Below are 18,240 nucleotides of genomic sequence, written 5' to 3' on the forward strand. Positions count from 1 at the left end.
ACGACGAGGAAAGGAGACGGGCGGGGCCTGCCTGGAATCCGCCAATGACAATGCAGCTTAGAGGCGGAGCCGGTCAGATTCCTTTAGATGTGTAATGAGATGGGCGGAGCTCTGGAGAGGGGGGCGATTGTTATCAGAATCACAAACAAGAGGGGGCGGTCCGCTGAGCTTTGGGGCGTGGCCAGTGCACAGTGAGCAGGTGCCTGGAGGTGCTGATCCCGCTGCTGACCTCTAGCAGTGCCTGTTCACACTGCGCTCCTGTTACGTTTCTTCTATGCTTCATTTTATTAGTATTTCTTTATTGATTTGCATATAGGACTTTTCATAAAAAAAGTCTTAAAGTGACAGCATCATCATTTTTGTCTTGTGGTCAAATATGAAGTCAGCAGAGTAAAATGCTGTGAAATTATAATCTCAATATAATCTGCGCTGTTTTGGGTCTAGGGTCAGCATCATTCTGAGGGCTGCACTATCTACTTATATCGATGCCCAGAATTACCCCTGACCACCAGGACTGCACATAAAAAGCTGGGGGTTCCATAGCGAAGGTCCAATTTATGGCTCCCATGCTGGACATTAAGCATTGGGTTCCTGCAGTCGTGTTGTGGATGCCCATTGGAGGTGACGGAGGTTTCTGTCCACTTAGATGCCATTGTGATGACATCTTAGGGTTTAAATTGGTGTGATCAGAGCTCCCTCCAATCACAGGAGATGTCTGCAGTGCAAAACACCCACCTGGTATGGAGCCAGCTGAGCACAGGATGGCGGTGCAGTTGATGTGTGGAGTGAAATCTACACACCTTTGTTATGATCCGGAACCATGGAAGACCTCCACAAATCATTGGCAAAAAGGTGACAAGAGCATTGGCAACTAATCTGGCCGCCATCCCCTTACTAACCAACACAACTAGAAGTAGCCGAGGGGTGAACTAACATCCTGTGCACCGCGGACCCAGCCGGAGAACTAACTATCCTAGAGATAGGAAAGATGAATAACTCTCTGCCTCAGAAAATAGACAAGAATAGCAAGCCCCCCACATTCAAAGACTGCGGTGATATTGGAAAACACAATACACAGGTAGATGACAGGATTAGCAAAAGGTGAGGCCCCTGCTGACTAAAATAGGAAAGGACAGGAAAGGGACTGATGGTGGCCAGAGAAAAACCCTGCAAAATACCAACTTCCTGATAGTACAAAAAGCCCTCAGATCGCTCGATCTGCACTCCGTCCTATACCAGGTGCCCTTGTCATACCAATGAACAGAAAACAAGAATTATAACAAATTCAACAAGCCATAAACACATGGACCCAAAGGAGCTATACTCCACACAGAACTGCAGGGAGTTCCTCAACAATCCACTGAGGGGAAAATCCCTGGAAGGAAATAAACTGAAACCAACCACAACAAATGACAAACCCAGATAAGCAAAAGAACCAGACAATAAATAAAGAGCAAGCACTTATCTGGGGAAGATGTGGTGTAGAGCAGGATTAAGCAGGCTGGAGATACAAAGAACAACTGACATCCGGCAACAGCCTGCAATCAGACCAGGACTTAAATAAGCAGAGAGTTAGGAAAGGAAACACCCACTGCACAACACACCTGGTCCAAGTCCAAACCATTCCTGGCCACCAGAGGGAGCCTCCCAGCAGCCAAGACATAGCTAACATTCACAACAGTACCCCCCTCTTGAGGAGGGGTCACCGAACCCTCACCCACGCCACCGGGTCGCTCGGGATGAGCATGATGGAAGGCGCGAACCAACCTGTCCGCATGAATGTCAGAAGCCACAACCCAAGAATTATCCTCCTGCCCATAACCCTTCCATTTCACAAGGTACTGAAGCTGGCGCCTACTGCGACGGGAATCCAGAATTTTTTCAACCTCATACTCCAGATCCCCTTGTACCAAAACAGGGTCAGGAGGCGCTGCTGCAGGAACTGCCGGCTCCACATGTTTCTTCAACAATCCACTGAGGGAAAAATCCCTGCAAGCAAACTGAAACCAACCACAGCAAATGACAAACCCAGATAAACAAAAGAACCAGACAAATAAATAAAGAGCAAGCACTTATCTGGAGTAGATGTGGTGTAGAGCAGGCTAGAGATACAAAGAACAACTGACATCCGGCAACAGCCTGCAATCAGACCAGGATTTAAATAAGCAGAGAGTTAGGAAAGGAAACACCCACTGCACAACACACCTGGTCTCTGTCCAAACCCTTCCTGGCCACCAGAGGGAGCCTCCCAGCAGCCAAAACATAACTAACATTCACAACACACCTGTAGAGGACTGGCAATCAGGGTCAGCTTGGACTATATAACTGAGTAGTTTTTCTCTTGTTACTTGCCGGTGGTCAATTGCTCCTGTGTGTTAAGGACATTCTGTAACCAGCTCTGCTCACAGCCAGAACTCCTCTCAGATAAGTGGTCTTGTACCTCAGCTGTTTGTTTTCCATTTTCTTGTTGCTTTCTCTGTTTTGATACTAATGCATGATTCCTATTTTGTCTGTGTGGAGTTCTTGGTGGAATGGGATCATTCCCTGCTGGGAGTGTCTGTATACTTAGCTCCATGATTCTGCAAGGTATTGTGTTTGTCATGCTTGGTCTGTATTAGTGTTTTTGGATCCCAGTAACATTTGAGTGCTGATACAGTGGGGGAAAGGTTGTGTGACCTCAGGATTTTTCCATTTCAGAAGTGCTGGTGTATATTAGGGTTTTTATGGCTGCAGACAGTTCCTCTTTCCTATCCCTTCCTATAAAGATAGTTTGGGCCTCACCTTTGCTGAATCTGGCTTTTCTGGCTTTGTATTGTATTTTTCTAGATCATCGTTGTCTTTACATGTGGGGGGCTATCTATCTATCTTTGGGGACTACTCTGAGGCAGATTAGCTTTCTTATATTTCTATCTGTGAGAAGATTATTTAGTTCTCCGTCTGTGTTGAGGCGTCCACGTCATCGTAGGCTCATCCCACGGCTACTGTTAGTTGTGTGTCAGGATCAGGTCTGCAGTCCCTTAAGTTTCCAGCCACTCTGTTACCTTTTTGGGATTCTGCATTTGTTGATCCTTCTCAGACCTTGAATCATAACACTACCACTTTCCACCATCCTGAGCTCTGTTTACATATATGGTGGTTGTAGGGAGAGTTGGACAGACTTCAGGCGGGGGGCACCATGTCCTCAGTGCTTATAGTCCCAAAAAATGGTCTCTGCTCACTGCTCAATTTTGCCTGTATAAACTGAGATCATATTATGCAAATGTTTGAAATGTCATAAGGTTTAATGTACCAGAAGTTTCTCGTACTGTATTCCCGCTGCTCCCCTGAGTACGCTGTTTTTTGTTTTTTCAAAATATGCCATACGGTTCCAGAGATAGGGTTTTTTTTTTTTTAGTGTATATTTCTATTTTTTTCTAAAGGGGTGTGGCTCACAGGCTCCTCAGGGGCGTGTCTTTAGGCTGCTCAGCAGTAGCAGCCCATATCTCCAGAACCGTATGGCGGATTTAAAAAATGTAAAAAATGGCAAACTCAGGGGAGCATCAGGAATAAAATAATCTAGCTACTTTTCACCTGCTCTCAGGTCCTCTTTAAATAAGTGAATTAACTCTCCCTTGCAGGACAATATCTGACACTTATCGAGTTCCTACTGCGGGGAGTCAGTGAGCGTCAGTATTTATTTTTTTTCATTTTGATCTTTTTGGTAACATTTTTTTTTTCCTCCATTTTAACAGTGCCCAACCCTTACAGAATGTTGTTGTAAGTGGACAAGTGGGGGCCCTTGCAGTTCACCCCCGTTTCAGGTGTCTCAGTAGAAGGGACTTGAGGATTTGATAGTCCTTGATCAGAGTTGCTGACATTGTGTGAGGTGGTGGAGGCCTCAAATCTTGCAGGCAGGTAAAGAGATCAGAGTAGTGATAGAAGACTGATGGTCAGATGGGAGGGTGCCGCTAAGATTAGGAAGCTGGAGACCTCACGAGCCATGAGGAGACGAGAACGAAGGAGCCAGCGATGTGAGAGGCATCTTAAGGAGACAGCAAGGGGTCCCGGGCACAAGTACTAAGTGGTCAGCAGCGGAGTGACATGGAAAGTCAGAGAGCCGACCCAGTGACCTGGGAGGTCAGACAGGCTTGGACAGTAACCTGGGGGTCAGACAGGCTTGGACAGTAACCTGGGGGTCAGACAGGCTCGGACAGTAACCTGGGGCTCAGACAGGCTCGGACAGTAACCTGGGGCTCAGACAGGCTCGGACAGTAACCTGGGGCTCAGACAGGCTCGGACAGTAACCTGGGGGTCAGACAGGCTCGGACAGTAACCTGGGGGTCAGACAGGCTCGGACAGTAACCTGGGGGGTTCAGACAGGCTCAGACAGTAACCTGGGGGGTTCAGACAGGCTCAGACAGTAACCTGGGGGGTTCAGACAGGCTCAGACAGTAACCTGGGGGGTTCAGACAGGTTCAGACAGTAACCTGGGGGGGTCAGACAGGCTCAGACAGTAACTTGGGGGGGTCAGACAGGCTCAGACAGTAACCTGGGGGGTCAGACAGGCTCAGACAGTAACCTGGGGGGGTCAGACAGGCTCAGACAGTAACCTGGGGGGGGTCAGACAGGCTCAGACAGTAACCTGGGGGGGTCAGACAGGCTCAGACAGTAACCTGGGGGGGGTCAGACAGGCTCGGAATAACCTGAGGGGCAGACAGGCTCGAACAGTAACCCAGGGGTCAGACAGGCTCAGACAGTAACCTGGGGGGGTCAGACAGGCTCGGAGTAACCTGAGGGGCAGACAGGCTCGGACAGTAACCCAGGGGTCAGACAGGCTCAGGCAGTAACCTGGGGGGGTCAGACAGGCTCGGAGTAACCTGAGGGGCAGACAGGCTCGGACAGTAACCCAGGGGGAAGACAGGCTCGGACAGTAACCTGGGGGGCAGACAGGCTCGGACACTAACCTGGGGGGCAGACAGGCTCGGACACTAACCTGGGGGGCAGACAGGCTGGCATTGGCCCACAGTAGAGCAGGATAACCCTCTGGTGGGCTCATTTGCAGTAGTATGTCACTTACCAAATATGATCCATAGTTGGCACAATACACTTGTTTCACTATGTACAGACAAAGGAACCAACTTATCATTCATTTCACATTTTCGAAGCATAGGTAAATTTGTGATGTAATATTTGCATGTCGTTGATCAGTGGCCCCCAGAGTCAATGTTACTGGTGGGGCCCTGCCTCCCCAGTCTGACACTGCGCAGATAGCAGATTCTGGTCACCAGTAGGCGCATTCTGCACTCATTTTACACTTCAACGTGGCCACAGTGTGCACTCCGCACTCATTGAGCACTAGGACGGGGCCACAGCCCTGCACTCCGCACTCATTTTACATTAGGACGGGGCCACAACCCTTCACTCCGCACTCATTTTACACTAGGATAGGGTCACGGCCCTGCACTCTGCACTCATTTTACACTAGGACAGGGCCACCACCCTGCACTCCACACTCATTTTACACTAGGATAGGGCCACGGTCCTGCACTCTTCACTGATTTAACCATAGGACAGGGCCACGGCCCTGCACTCTGCACTCATTTTACACTAGGACAGGGCCACAGCCCTCCACTCAGCACTCATTTAACACTAGGTGGGGTCCAGGACCCTGCACTCTGCACTCATTTTACACTAGGATGGGGCCACGGTCCTGCACTCCGCACTGATTTTACCATAGGACAGGGCCACCACCCTGCACTCCGCACTCATTTTATACTAGGATAGGGCCACAGTCCTGCACTCTGCACTGATTTAACCATAGGACAGGGTCACGGTCCTGCACTCATTTTACACTAGAACGGGGCCACGGCCCTGCACTCTGCACTCATTTTACACTAGGACAGGGCCACAGCCCTCCACTCAGCACTCATTTTACACTAGGATAGGGTCACGGCCCTGCACTCTGCACTCATTTTACACTAGGACAGGGCCACAGCCCTCCCCTCAGCACTCATTTTACACTAGGATAGGGTCACGGCCCTGCACTCTGCACTCATTTTACACTAGGATGGGGCCACGGCCCTGCACTCTGCACTCATTTTACACTAGGACGGGGCCACAGCCCTGCACTCTGCACTCATTTTACACTAGGATGGGGCCACGGCCCTGCACTCCGCACTCATTTTACACTAGGACAGGGCCACGGCCCTGCACTCTGCACTCATTTTACACTAGGACAGGGCCACGGCCCTCCACTCAGCACTCATTTTACACTAGGATGGGGCCACGGCCCTGCACTCTGCACTCATTTTACACTAGGACAGGGCCACGGCCCTCCACTCAGCACTCATTTTACACTAGGATGGGGCCACGGCCCTGCACTCAGCACTCATTTTACACTAGGATAGGGTCACGGCCCTGCACTCTGCACTCATTTTACACTAGGACAGGGCCACGGCCCTCCACTCAGCACTCATTTTACACTAGGATGGGGCCACGGCCCTGCACTCTGCACTCATTTTACACTAGGACAGGGCCACGGCCCTCCACTCAGCACTCATTTTACACTAGGATGGGGCCACGGCCCTGCACTCCGCACTCATTTTACACTAGGATGGGGCCACGGCCCTGCACTCCGCACTCATTTTACACTAGGACAGGGCCACGGCTCCACGCTCTGCACTCCTCATCTTAGACTAGGACGGGGCTACTCTAGGTGCAGCCAGATAATAACCCTGGACACATGTCATAGGCTGAGGATCCAGTAAAAATACAACTCACAATGGCGCCTCTGTCCTCGAAACCTTCTATTAAAAAAATGTAAGTAAATGAATAATAAAAAGAAGATAAAGACTGCCTGATCACAGCACAGGATGTGGCTGACTTGTTCAGATACAAATATACAACATAGAAAACATTTATCAGAACTTCAAAGAGTTTCCTGTCCTCGGGCCGATCCACAAATATACATTCACCCCCCCCTCCCCCAATCCCCAAAAAATAAGTTAAAAATCCAAAACAATTTTTACAACAACAGACATTAAAGTCATTACTTGGATATTAAAGGCTTTTCAAAACCAGCTTTAATGTTTCTCAGCATTTTTCTGTGCTCCCTTTAAAATGTATAGCGAGGACAGTGCATGTGTGACGCCCCCTATCAGGTCATCACAGGGTACTGCACGCTCTTTTCCCTTAGTGCAGTATTCAAATCCCTCATGGTTCTGGGACCCCATCTTACAGTGCTGCCTCCAACAGCAAATCAAAATCCTAGATACAACCTGCACCACACCCACCAGGCACACCAGTGGGCGGCTAAAGCGGAATAGGGTCGCCCACCTAGGGGTCAGGAAGGGAGGGTCAGGAGAGAGCCAGTGCAGTGAAGGAGAGTGAAGTGGTGGAAGCAGGGAGCGGTGGCTCCCCAGAGAGTAGCTGTCTAGGTTGCAGACAGTGGTCTGGACCTAGAGGAGTCGGACCCCGGTTGCAGGTGATTGACGCTAGGTGCCTGGACCTGTTAAGTGAACGACCAGCAGCCTGGTCTTATCACCGGTCCGGGACCGAAGGCACGGCGGGGTACACGGACCCTAGGTCGAGGAGAAGCTTCAGGCAACTCGGCAATTAACCTGCGGAGAGCGGAGTCTTTATGGACTGTTCCCATTAGCTCCAGAATCGAGGCACTAGCGCAACGAGGGGGATAGGGCCTTTAATATACGCAGCCCACTGAAATCCCAAGCGTGAGCCCTGAGAGCAGGCTCCCATACTTAGCCACAGTGGGGAGCGGAGCCTGGCAAGTTCCAGACTACTGGGCCACTACAGTGAATCTAAACTTTGTGCCAGGAAGCAGGTCACGGATCACCAGGCAGCACCATTGGGGATGGGACCCGGACGAGCTCCCCGAGAGAGGCAGCGGCACCTAGAGACTTGGTTGACCCGGTTGTCAGCGTCTGCTTATTGGCTGAGTGAGTACATGAGTGATCTCCCCATTACAGTACCCAGTATCATCTTCCAGAGCCCCGGGGCTTACCCCTACCCGTGGAGGGTAATGACACCTTGCTGCCCCATTCCATCACCCCGGGTACTCCCAACAACGGCAGCGGCGGTACTCCCAATTACCGCACACCACGGGTGGCGTCACGAACTATCATCTCCCTGTAAATACCCCCTTTTACTTTAGAGTGTGGCCCCGAGCCGCCAGGTCCGGAGACCCTCAATCCACGAACGGACATTGCCCACGAATCCGAGCGGTTCGATCCGCTGCTGGGGCGGCACACATGCGAAACCATCTCATCATTCCTGGCAGAGAGTAATAATGTAGCCTTGTCCTTGAGAGATACTGTAGATGGGAGATGTATAAATATCCCTTGAAGGGAACAACCCCTTTAAGGGAACCTTTCACACACTGTAAATAAGTATTTTTTGGTTCGAAATGCCGCTGTTTTCCTGAAAAGTTCACACATTCAGTATCTTTTCCTTGCAGTTTTGGTACAGATTTAAATCTGCAGCAGGTCAATATTTTCAGCATTTTCATTACAAATTTCACACACACTAAATGAATGGGAAAAATATGAATCAAAAATGTGAGCTGGGCCTAATCTGCTGCGAGCGTGAGCCGAGTGTCATCTGCTGCGAGCGTGAGCCGAGTGTCATCTGCTGCGAGCGTGAGCCGAGTGTCATCTGCTGCGAGCGTGAGCCGAGTGTCATCTGCTGCGAGCGTGAGCCGAGTGTCATCTGCAGCGAGCGCGAGCCGGGTGTCATGTGCTACAAGTGTGAGTAGAGTCACCCTGCTATGAGCAAGAGCCGAGTGTCACCTGCAGCGAGCGCGAGCCGAGTGTCACCTGCAGCGAGCGCGAGCCGAGTGTCACCTGCAGCGAGCGCGAGCCGAGTGTCACCTGCAGCGAGCGCGAGCCGAGTGTCACCTGCAGCGAGCGCGAGCCGAGTGTCATCTGCAGCGAGCGCGAGCCGAGTGTCACCTGCAGCGAGCGCGAGCCGAGTGTCACCTGCAGCGAGCGCGAGCCGAGTGTCACCTGCAGCGAGCGCGAGCCGAGTGTCACCTGCAGCGAGCGCGAGCCGAGTGTCATCTGCAGCGAGCGCGAGCCGAGTGTCATCTGCAGCGAGCGCGAGCCGAGTGTCACCTGCAGCGAGCGCGAGCCGAGTGTCATCTGCAGCGAGCGCGAGCCGGGTGTCATGTGCTACAAGTGTGAGCAGAGTCACCCTGCTATGAGCAAGAGCCGAGTGTCACCTGCAGCGAGCGCGAGCCGAGTGTCACCTGCAGCGAGCCGAGTGTCACCTGCAGCGAGCGCGAGCCGAGTGTCACCTGCAGCGAGCGCGAGCCGAGTGTCACCTGCAGCGAGCCGAGTGTCACCTGCAGCGAGCGCGAGCCGAGTGTCACCTGCAGCGAGCGCGAGCCGAGTGTCACCTGCTGCGCGGTTGTTTAAGCAGCAGGATACTGATCATCACAGGACTACAAACTCACACAGCAGACCGGCACGCCCCCTCCTGTGATTGGCACCTCACTGACAATGTACAATCCCTACAGAGAGCCTGGTGTGGGCTGCTTACCTCTCTCAACTGTGCTCCATGGCTAGATCTAAAAATTCTGATTGTGTCAGAATGGCTGCACCCAGTAATCTAAGTGATACATTGTTGGATTCAGGATCTCTTTGTCTACATCCTGCTGCTCCCAGATGAGGTAGCAAAAACCTGCTGACATATTCCCTTTAAGGGGATATGGGTGAAAGAAAGAATGAATGGAAAAGAGTTTGGGCATCCGACCTTCCGCTCCATTGTACAAGATCGCTTTTCACAACCCTACTTACTGCACATCATGTTGTAGTCAGTCGCACTGCGGCAGCGTATAGTGGTGACCTGCACGTCACAAGACATCTTGTAGATCTGGATTCCTTGAGACGTATGTGTCAGGTTTGACGCAACTTAGGGATTGCAATTTGGCGCCATGTAGCATCGCTTTGGTGTGATTTTTGTTTGTTTTTTTTTTTGTTTTTTTTTGTGTCCCCCTCCTGACATGTGCCGTGTAAAATACATGATAAAAAAATGGAAACAATACAATTTAAAGTAATACTTTATTGTTTGTCATAATATACATGACATCCTCCATAAGTGTCTCATCCATACTTATATACTCTGCTCCTGTATCCACCCGCTTCATTATAATATACTGTATACCATGACCCCAAATACGTCTATATGAACATAAGATGTGCAGCATTTACTGCTTTCTATTGTGGTTGTTTTCGCCTTTTGGAAATTTTTTTTTTGCATTTAAATGCAGGTATTTGGGGCTAAAAATAATTTTTGCAATTGGTTTTCATTAAGAATTGGCAACGTCTGTGTTTCTGGACACATTCTACTTTGATATAGTCATAAATCAGCTAAGATGAGGTCGGAAAAAAAAATGAAAACTCCATCTTACGGTCACAGTGAGCTCACTGATAGATTCTCAGTTAGCTCCTTTTGAAGACGGCAATCGATAGTGTATTTTTAATGAAACACAATTGTAAAAAACGGGGTTTTTTAGCCTTAAATACATGCATTTAAAAGAAAAAAGTGTCTCCCATAGGTGGACAACCTCCCATTTGCTTGGATGGATGTGATAAATGTTATATTTCTACTAAAATCATAAAAAGGACTGGATCAGAAAAGTAATTAAAATACAAATAAACAAAAACAAATCCCCAGACTTTGTTATCCAGAGCAATCAATCCGAGTTCAGCTTTAATTTTGTAAATTGGGACTGATTGCTTCGAGTAACGCGTCCTGTTTATCCCCAACTTCACTAAAATCCTAGCGGGAATATTACCTTTATATGGTAAAGTATATAACAGTCATATTGTCCAAGTGTTATAGGTATGTATGTATATATATATATATATATATATATATATATATATATATATATATATATATATATATATATATATATATTTATACCTATTCTTTATATATGACATTGAAGTTTACACCTCAAGCATGCGTCCTTTTACAGCTCCGTGAGTCCATTTCTTTTTTCGGTGTTCCACCGCCCCTCTGTAATTTGGAAGCGTACACAGAGGAAAACAAAAATCACAATCTGCTCTATTTGCTAACATTTTATTTTTGATCCCAAAAGTCCCATTTTGCCAGGACTGTACCGAACTGTCAATGATCCAGCAAAGGTGAAGTGGTCACGTAAATTCTGTCCAGTTGGATTAAAGGGGTTGTCCACTAATTTTACATTGATGGCCTATCCTTAGGGGGGCTTTGCACACTACGACATCGCAGGTGCGATGTCGGTGGGGTCAAATTGAAAATGATGTACTTCTGGCATCGCATGCGACATCGTAGTGTGTAAAGGCTCGATGATACGATTAATGAGCGCAAAAGCGTCGTAATCGTATCATCGGTGCAGCGTCGGTGTAATCCATGATTACGCTGACGCGACGGTCCGATGTTGTTCCTCGTTCCTGCGGCAGCACACATCGCTGTGTGTGAAGACGCAGGAGCGAGGAACATCTCCTACCGGCGTCACCGCAGCTTCCGTAGGATATGCGGAAGGAAGGAGGTAGGCGGGATGTTTACATCCCGTTCATCTCCGCCCCTCCGCTCCTATTGGCCGCCTGCCGTGTGACGTCGCAGTGACGCCGCACGACCCGCCCCCTTAATAAGGAGGCGGGTCGTCGGCCAGAGCGACGGTCGCAGGACAGGTGAGTCCATGTGAAGCTGCCGTAGCGATAATGTTCGCTACGGCAGCTATCACAAGGATATCGCTGCTGCGACGAGGGCGGGGACTATTGCGTGCGGCATCGCAGCATCGGCTTGCGATGTCACAACGTGCAAAGCCCGCCTTAGGATAGGTCATCAATGTCTGATCGGCCAGGGTTCGACACCCGGCACCTCCGCCGATCATCCGTTCTCTGTGCCACCGGAAATGCTCAATTCTGGAGTTGCTCCGTCTTCCGTTAGCGGCCGGGTACTGCACATCCGCCTCCTATTGATTAGAATGGGAGGTGGATGTACAGTACCCGGCCGCTATCAGTTGACGGGGCAGCTCCAGAACTGAGCTTGACCTGCTGCTGCCACCAGCACCGAGAATAGCGGACCGGTGGGGGTACGCGGTGTTGAACCCCGGCCGATCAGACATTGATGACTTATCGTAAGTATTGGCCATCAATGTAAAAGTAGTGTCACGGATGTCTCTCTGCTATTAGAGTTTAGTGACAGGTTCTGGTTCCGAGCCTCACTTTTTCTCCTGAGACTCTGCTATGTAAATATATTTCCTTTCTTTTGGTGAAGAGAGGGTTAATGTCAGTATTCCCTTCCAGCAAGCAGTCTCATTACAATCTCAGGTGTTTCTGGTTTGGAACCAATCCCAGTCCCTTTATTAATATCCGTTGCTACCAGCAGAGGGTGCCGGTTATTCTCTTTGCCATTTGGATACTGGGCTTGGAGGTGGAAGGAGCTGCTGAAACCCTCTCTTGAAGTTGCTGTGGTGGCTGCAGTCTTGTTTTAGTGCAGCAGTGGGACTAGTGGCCCTTAACTACCCACTCACTAGCCAGGACTATTGTAGGGTCACTCAGGGCTTCATGTTCCTGCTTGGCGACAGGTGAGGAATCTGTATAGGGACTGGCTATTAGTGCAGGGTACAGCAGCAGGTAAGTGAAGGAGGTGTCAATCTTCCCTCTCACTAGCGCTAGGGCCCACCATTGTTAAAGTGTCACTGGTGTACCCTTTGTTTGTCGTGGTGTTACCCCTGTTAAGTTGTGTGCCAGACCTTCCCTAGTCCACGCCATGACAAATAGTGGACAACCCCTTTAACTTTTTATTTATTTTTTGGTATAGAAGTATTTTCTTGTAGAAGAATGGAACCACAATGTGGTGGCAAACCAAGTCCCTGAAATTCTGGAGTGCCACAGGGGACGTCTGTGTGCCAATCCCAATGGCGCCTGCCAGGAACCCATTGAACTATATTAGTTTAGTAATGATTATAGTTATATAATTGTTCTTGTTATACTTAGGCAGTGAGAGGAATGGAGCAGATGAGTAAAGTCTGACATTGCAGGAGAATATCGGAAAGTGGAGATCCAATCGTGATATTCTAATACGTCAAAGATCCATATGAACCCCTTTGGCACTGCTCGGAGACTTCTACTACACATCCCTGTTGATTTTCATGGTCCTTACATGGAGCATTTCCATTCTATCAGTGGTGGTCCGATAACATAGACCTCGCGGGTGTGCTCTTCTCACATGTATCTATGACACACCAGATTATTTTGACCGTTTCGTCCTATATACACGATGGGACGATTTGTAAAAAACACCAATACAGAGATATAAAGACCTGACATGATACTGAAGAGAAGGACAGAGTTACTCCGAGCGGATCATTCATAACCTGGAGATTATAAGTAAATGGAATAAAAGTAGAAAAATACTCTATATGTAGTGATCAGGTCATCTTTAACCTCCCCCCCTCCAAAAAAAAGGTGTCTTTAGTAAAGGTTGGCCTGGACTCTAAAATCTTCTTTCTTTTAACCTAAAACAGAAAGAATACGTCAGTGTAAAGGAGTGAGGTCTGATCTGTAAAAATAACATATCTCATACGTGACAATATTCCCAAAATGTCCAGGAGGATTCGGGGGGAAAAGGAACAACTCTCTGGACTAGCCAAAATTTTGGCGCATCTTGATACCAACGCTACGTAACAAGTGTTAGTGAAGTGTAAAGGAAATGATGCATGGTTTTCTAAGTATTATACGAATCTGAAAATTGTGACGTACATTTGTATTCAGCCCCTCTGAGTCAATACTTTTTAGGACCACCTTTTGCTGCAATTACTGCTGCAAGTCTTTTGGGGGATGTCTCTACCAGCTTTGCACACCTAGAGGCTTACATTTTTGCCCATTCTTCTTTGCAAACTAGCTCAGTGAAATTGGATGGAGGCATCTGTGAACAGCAATTTTCAAGCTTTGTCACTGATCTGTGAATATACCTTGATCTAAACCATCCATTGTAGCTCTGGCAGGATGTTTAGGGTCGATGTCCTGCTGGAAGGTGAATTTACGCCCCAGTCTCAAGGCATTTGCAGCCTCTAGTAGATTTTCCTCCAGGATCATCCCCATATATTTAGCTCCATCCATTTCACATCAACTCTAACTAGATTCCCGGTCACTGCTGAAGAAAAGCCTCCCCACAGCAGGATGCTGCCACCATCATGTTTGACGGTAGGGATGGTGTTTCAGGGTGATATGGAGTATTAGATTTCTGCCACACATAGCATTTTGCATTCAGCTCAAAAGTTCTACATAGGTCTTATCTGACCAGAGCATCTTTTTCCTCATACTCACTGTGTCCCCTACATGGCTTTTTGCAAATGGGACGTCTTATGGTTTGGTGTAAAAAATGTCTTTCTTCTTGGCACTCTTCCGTAAAGGCCAGATTTGTTTAGTATATGACTAACAGTTGTCCTGTGGACAGATTCTCCCATCTGAGCTGTAGATCTCTCTCTCATCTGACTGTGGACCTGTTGGCTGCTTCTCTCATTAGTGCTCTCCTTCTTGGGCCACCAATTTAGGTCGACGGCCATGTCTTTGTAAGATTGCAATTGTGCCATACTCCTTACATTTTTGGATGATCAATTGAGCAGTGCTACGTCAGATGTTCAGAGCTTGGGCTATTTTTTATAACCTAACCCTGCTTTACTCTCTTCCATAACTTTATCCCTGACCTGTAGATCTCTCTCTCTCATCTAACCATAGGCCTCTTGGCTGCTTCTCTTATTAGTGTTCTCCTTCTTCTGACACCAATTTAGGTGGACGGCCATGTCTTGGATGTTTGCAGTTGTGCCATCTCCATAACTTTATCCCTGACCTGTAGATCTCTCTCTTATCTAACCATTGGCCTCTTGGCTGCTTCTGTAATTAGTGCTCTCCCTCTTGGGACACCAATTTAGGTGGACGGCCATGTCTTGGAAGTTTGCAGTTGTGCCATACTCCTTACATTTTTGGATGAGAGATTGAACAGCGCTCCATGAGATACTCAGAGCTTGGGCTATTTTTTATAACCTAACCCTGCTTTACTCTTCTCCACATCTTTATCCCTGACCTGTCTGGTGTGTTCCTTGGTTTTCATGATACTGTTTGATCCCTAATGTTCTCAAACAAACCTCCAAGGCCTTCACAGAACATTTGTAGTTATACTGAATTATACTCAATTTACTAATTAGGTGACTTCTGGAGGCAATTGGTCACAAAGGATTTTATTTAGGGGTTGAATAAAAATTCAAGTCAGAATTTTCAGATTTATATTTTTAAAATATTTAGAAAACTATATATAATTTCCTTTAAACAACACAAATACTTGAAATTAGTTTTGCCATGGTGTATAAAAGCCAAATAAAATAAAAATTAAGATTGTTGCTGTAATGTGAAAAAGTTCACGGGGTGTGAATACTTTTTCAAAGCACAGTATAATCTATCATTGATAAATTTATCCTATTTATCACATATCTATCCCTATCTATCCTGTCTGCTCTAATTCCTGAGGATTGCTGGGTTTTGCTTTGCAGCTCACCATGAATAATGCAGGCTATTTGGCCATGCTTGGCTGCATCCCTTCGGCTGCGAATCTACAGTCAGTTCCCAATTTGTCTGCATGGCTGCCCGTTATCTGCTGCTTTCATCAGTTTTTCTCACATGTTGTTCCAACATCATCTCTAATGTTTGATACACACTCAGAAAATGGATGTTCCCTATAAAACACGTTGTATGAATTCGTTCCTTCTCGGACGCTCTTACGTAATGAGGCAAATGGATTTGTTTTTTATTTTATTTTAAGCATATTAAACCTAAAATTAGGATTAAGAGGGGCCCTAGGGCCCAGCTGTGACCCTGCAGGGAGAATAAAGGTGGCTGCAGGGAGAATAAAGGTGGCTGCAGGGAGAATAAAGGTGGCTGCAGGGAGAATAAAGGTGGCTGCAGGGAGAATAAAGGTGGCTGCACGGAGAAAAGGAATATTGCACACTGACGGTCCATAACTTTCCCTGGTGGTAAAAGTGCAGCGATGGCTTCTCTTCTTTAATTCTTGCTTATTATTTTTACACATTTGCATTTTCCTTTCATGTTAGTGAATAGTATTATATATATATCAGTATATTCTACTTACTAGAAGAGCTTCTCGTAACAACCCTCGCAGTGAACCACGTCACGATGAATGAACAGGCTGTCAATCAAATCTCCCATAGGCTTGTGGCAAATCCCACACTGCAAAGCAAAGCAAAGCGGTGACACAATATCTGTGTGTAATATAGGTAAAGGCGCGTTCATCTGGACGTAACGCAGAGAGCTGGAAGTTCTAGGTCAAATGGTGTCTGCTGAGGTGATATTTCCACCATAGGACATGTTTAACCACAACTCAGTATTACAAAATCAGAGCTCTTTAAAAAAAATGCACAGTGTGCAAACAGCCAATCACTTTTTTTATGTGTTTTTAAAAGGGAACCGGGGTGGGAAATAGAGCTGGAGTGACGGAGGCTTCAGATGTACTAATAACTCTTAAGCTTCATTTGCATATCACTTGAAACGTTGATTTCCCAGTAATGGTGGAAAGGCCTGGCTGTGTAAAGCTATTGCTGGACTGGTCTTTTAAAGGGAACCTGTCACCAGATTTTTTCCCCTATGATCTGCAACCACCACCAGTGAGCTCTTATATACAGCGTTCTAGAATATTGTATATAAGAGCCCAGACCACTCTGTAGAATGTAAAAAAACACCTTTACTATACTCACCTAGGGGGTGGTCCAGTCCAATGGATGTCACTGCTCTCGGTCTGGCTCCTCCTCTTTTCTTTTCCGTCCTCCTGGCCAGCCCCGTGTCCATGATGCATCGTGCGTCATTCACAGAGAAGCCTCCACTGTGTTCCTGCGCATGCGCACTTTGATCTGCCCAGCTGAGGGCAGAGCAAAGTACTGAATTGCGCATGTGCAAGAAAAGGTCAAAGATCGCCCGCGCATGTGCAGGAGCACAATGGAGGCCACTGTTTGAATGACGCAGGACGCGTCATGCACATGGTGCTGGGCAAGAGGACGGCGATCGCACAAGATGGAGGAGGTGCCGGCCTGAGAGCAGCGACGTCCACTGGACTGGACCACCCCCTTGGTGAGTATTATAATGGTGTTCTTTATGTTCTACACAGCGGCCTGGGCTCTTATATACAGTATTCTAAAGAAGGGAATTTTGTTTACTTACCGTAAATTCCTTTTCTTCTAGCTCCAATTGGGAGACCCAGACAGTGGGTGTATAGCTACTGCCCTCTGGAGGCCGCACAAAGAACTACACTTAAAAGTGTAAGGCCCCTCCCCTTCTGGCTATACACCCTCCCGTAGGAGTACAGATTCCTCAGTTTTAGTACCAAAGCAAGAAGGAGGAAAGCCAATAACAGTTTCAAAAACAAATTCAATCCGATAACATGATCGGAGAACTTAAGAAACAACATGAACAACATGTGCACCCGAAAAACGAAACCCTAAGAACAAATAGGGCGGGTGCTGGGTCTCCCAATTGGAGCTAGAAGAAAAGGAATTTACGGTAAGTAAACAAAATTCCCTTCTTCTTTTTCGCTCCTAATTGGGAGACCCAGACAGTGGGACGTCCAAAAGCAGTCCCTGGGTGGGTAAAAAGATACCACATGAACGGGCTGTCAGACAGCCTCTTCCTACAGGTGGGCCACCGCCGCCTGAAGGACCTGTCTACCTAGGCTGGCATCTGCCGAAGCGTAGGTATGCACTTGATAGTGTTTGGTAAACGTGTGCAGACTCGACCAGGTAGCCGCCTGGCACACTTGCTGAGCCGTAGCCTGATGCCGCAATGCCCAGGACGCACCCACGGCTCTGGTAGAATGGGCCTTCAGTCCAGATGGAATCGGAAGCCCAGCAGAACGGTATGTGTGAAGAATTGGTTCCTTGATCCACCGCGCCAGGGTGGATTTGGAAGCTTGCGATCCCTTATGCTGACCAGCGACTAGGACAAAGAGCGCATCAGAACGGCGTAGAGCCGCCGTGCGAGAAATGTAAATCCTGAGTGCTCTCACCAGGTCCAACAGATGTAAACCCTTTTCAAATTGGTGAACTGGATGCGGACACAAAGATGGTAAAGTGATATCCTGATTGAGATGAAAGGAAGAAACCACCTTGGGAGAAAACTCTGGAATTGGACGCAGTACTACCTTGTCTTGGTGAAACACCAGGAAGGGAGACTTGCAAGATAACGCCGC

General features: G+C 47.9%; 1 protein-coding gene across 4 annotated transcripts in view; it reads right to left on the reverse strand.

Annotated features, from left to right (window-relative positions):
- Window positions 1-10,036: 10,036 nt before the first annotated feature.
- The window catches only part of ZNF185 (zinc finger protein 185 with LIM domain), a 161,384-nt gene continuing 153,180 nt past the window's right edge, over window positions 10,037-18,240 (reverse strand). For all 4 annotated transcript variants that reach the window (XM_075323700.1, XM_075323699.1, XM_075323698.1 and 1 more), the window contains 2 exons: window positions 16,135-16,232; window positions 10,037-13,507 (listed from right to left, as the gene is read on the reverse strand). In XM_075323700.1, the coding sequence (XP_075179815.1) occupies window position 13,507; window positions 16,135-16,232 (99 nt within the window). In that variant the 3' untranslated portion in view covers window positions 10,037-13,506. The remainder of the gene's footprint in view (window positions 13,508-16,134; window positions 16,233-18,240) is intronic.

This window comes from Anomaloglossus baeobatrachus, chromosome 9, assembly GCF_048569485.1.
Source record: "Anomaloglossus baeobatrachus isolate aAnoBae1 chromosome 9, aAnoBae1.hap1, whole genome shotgun sequence".
NCBI classification, from domain to species: Eukaryota; Metazoa; Chordata; class Amphibia; order Anura; family Aromobatidae; genus Anomaloglossus; species Anomaloglossus baeobatrachus.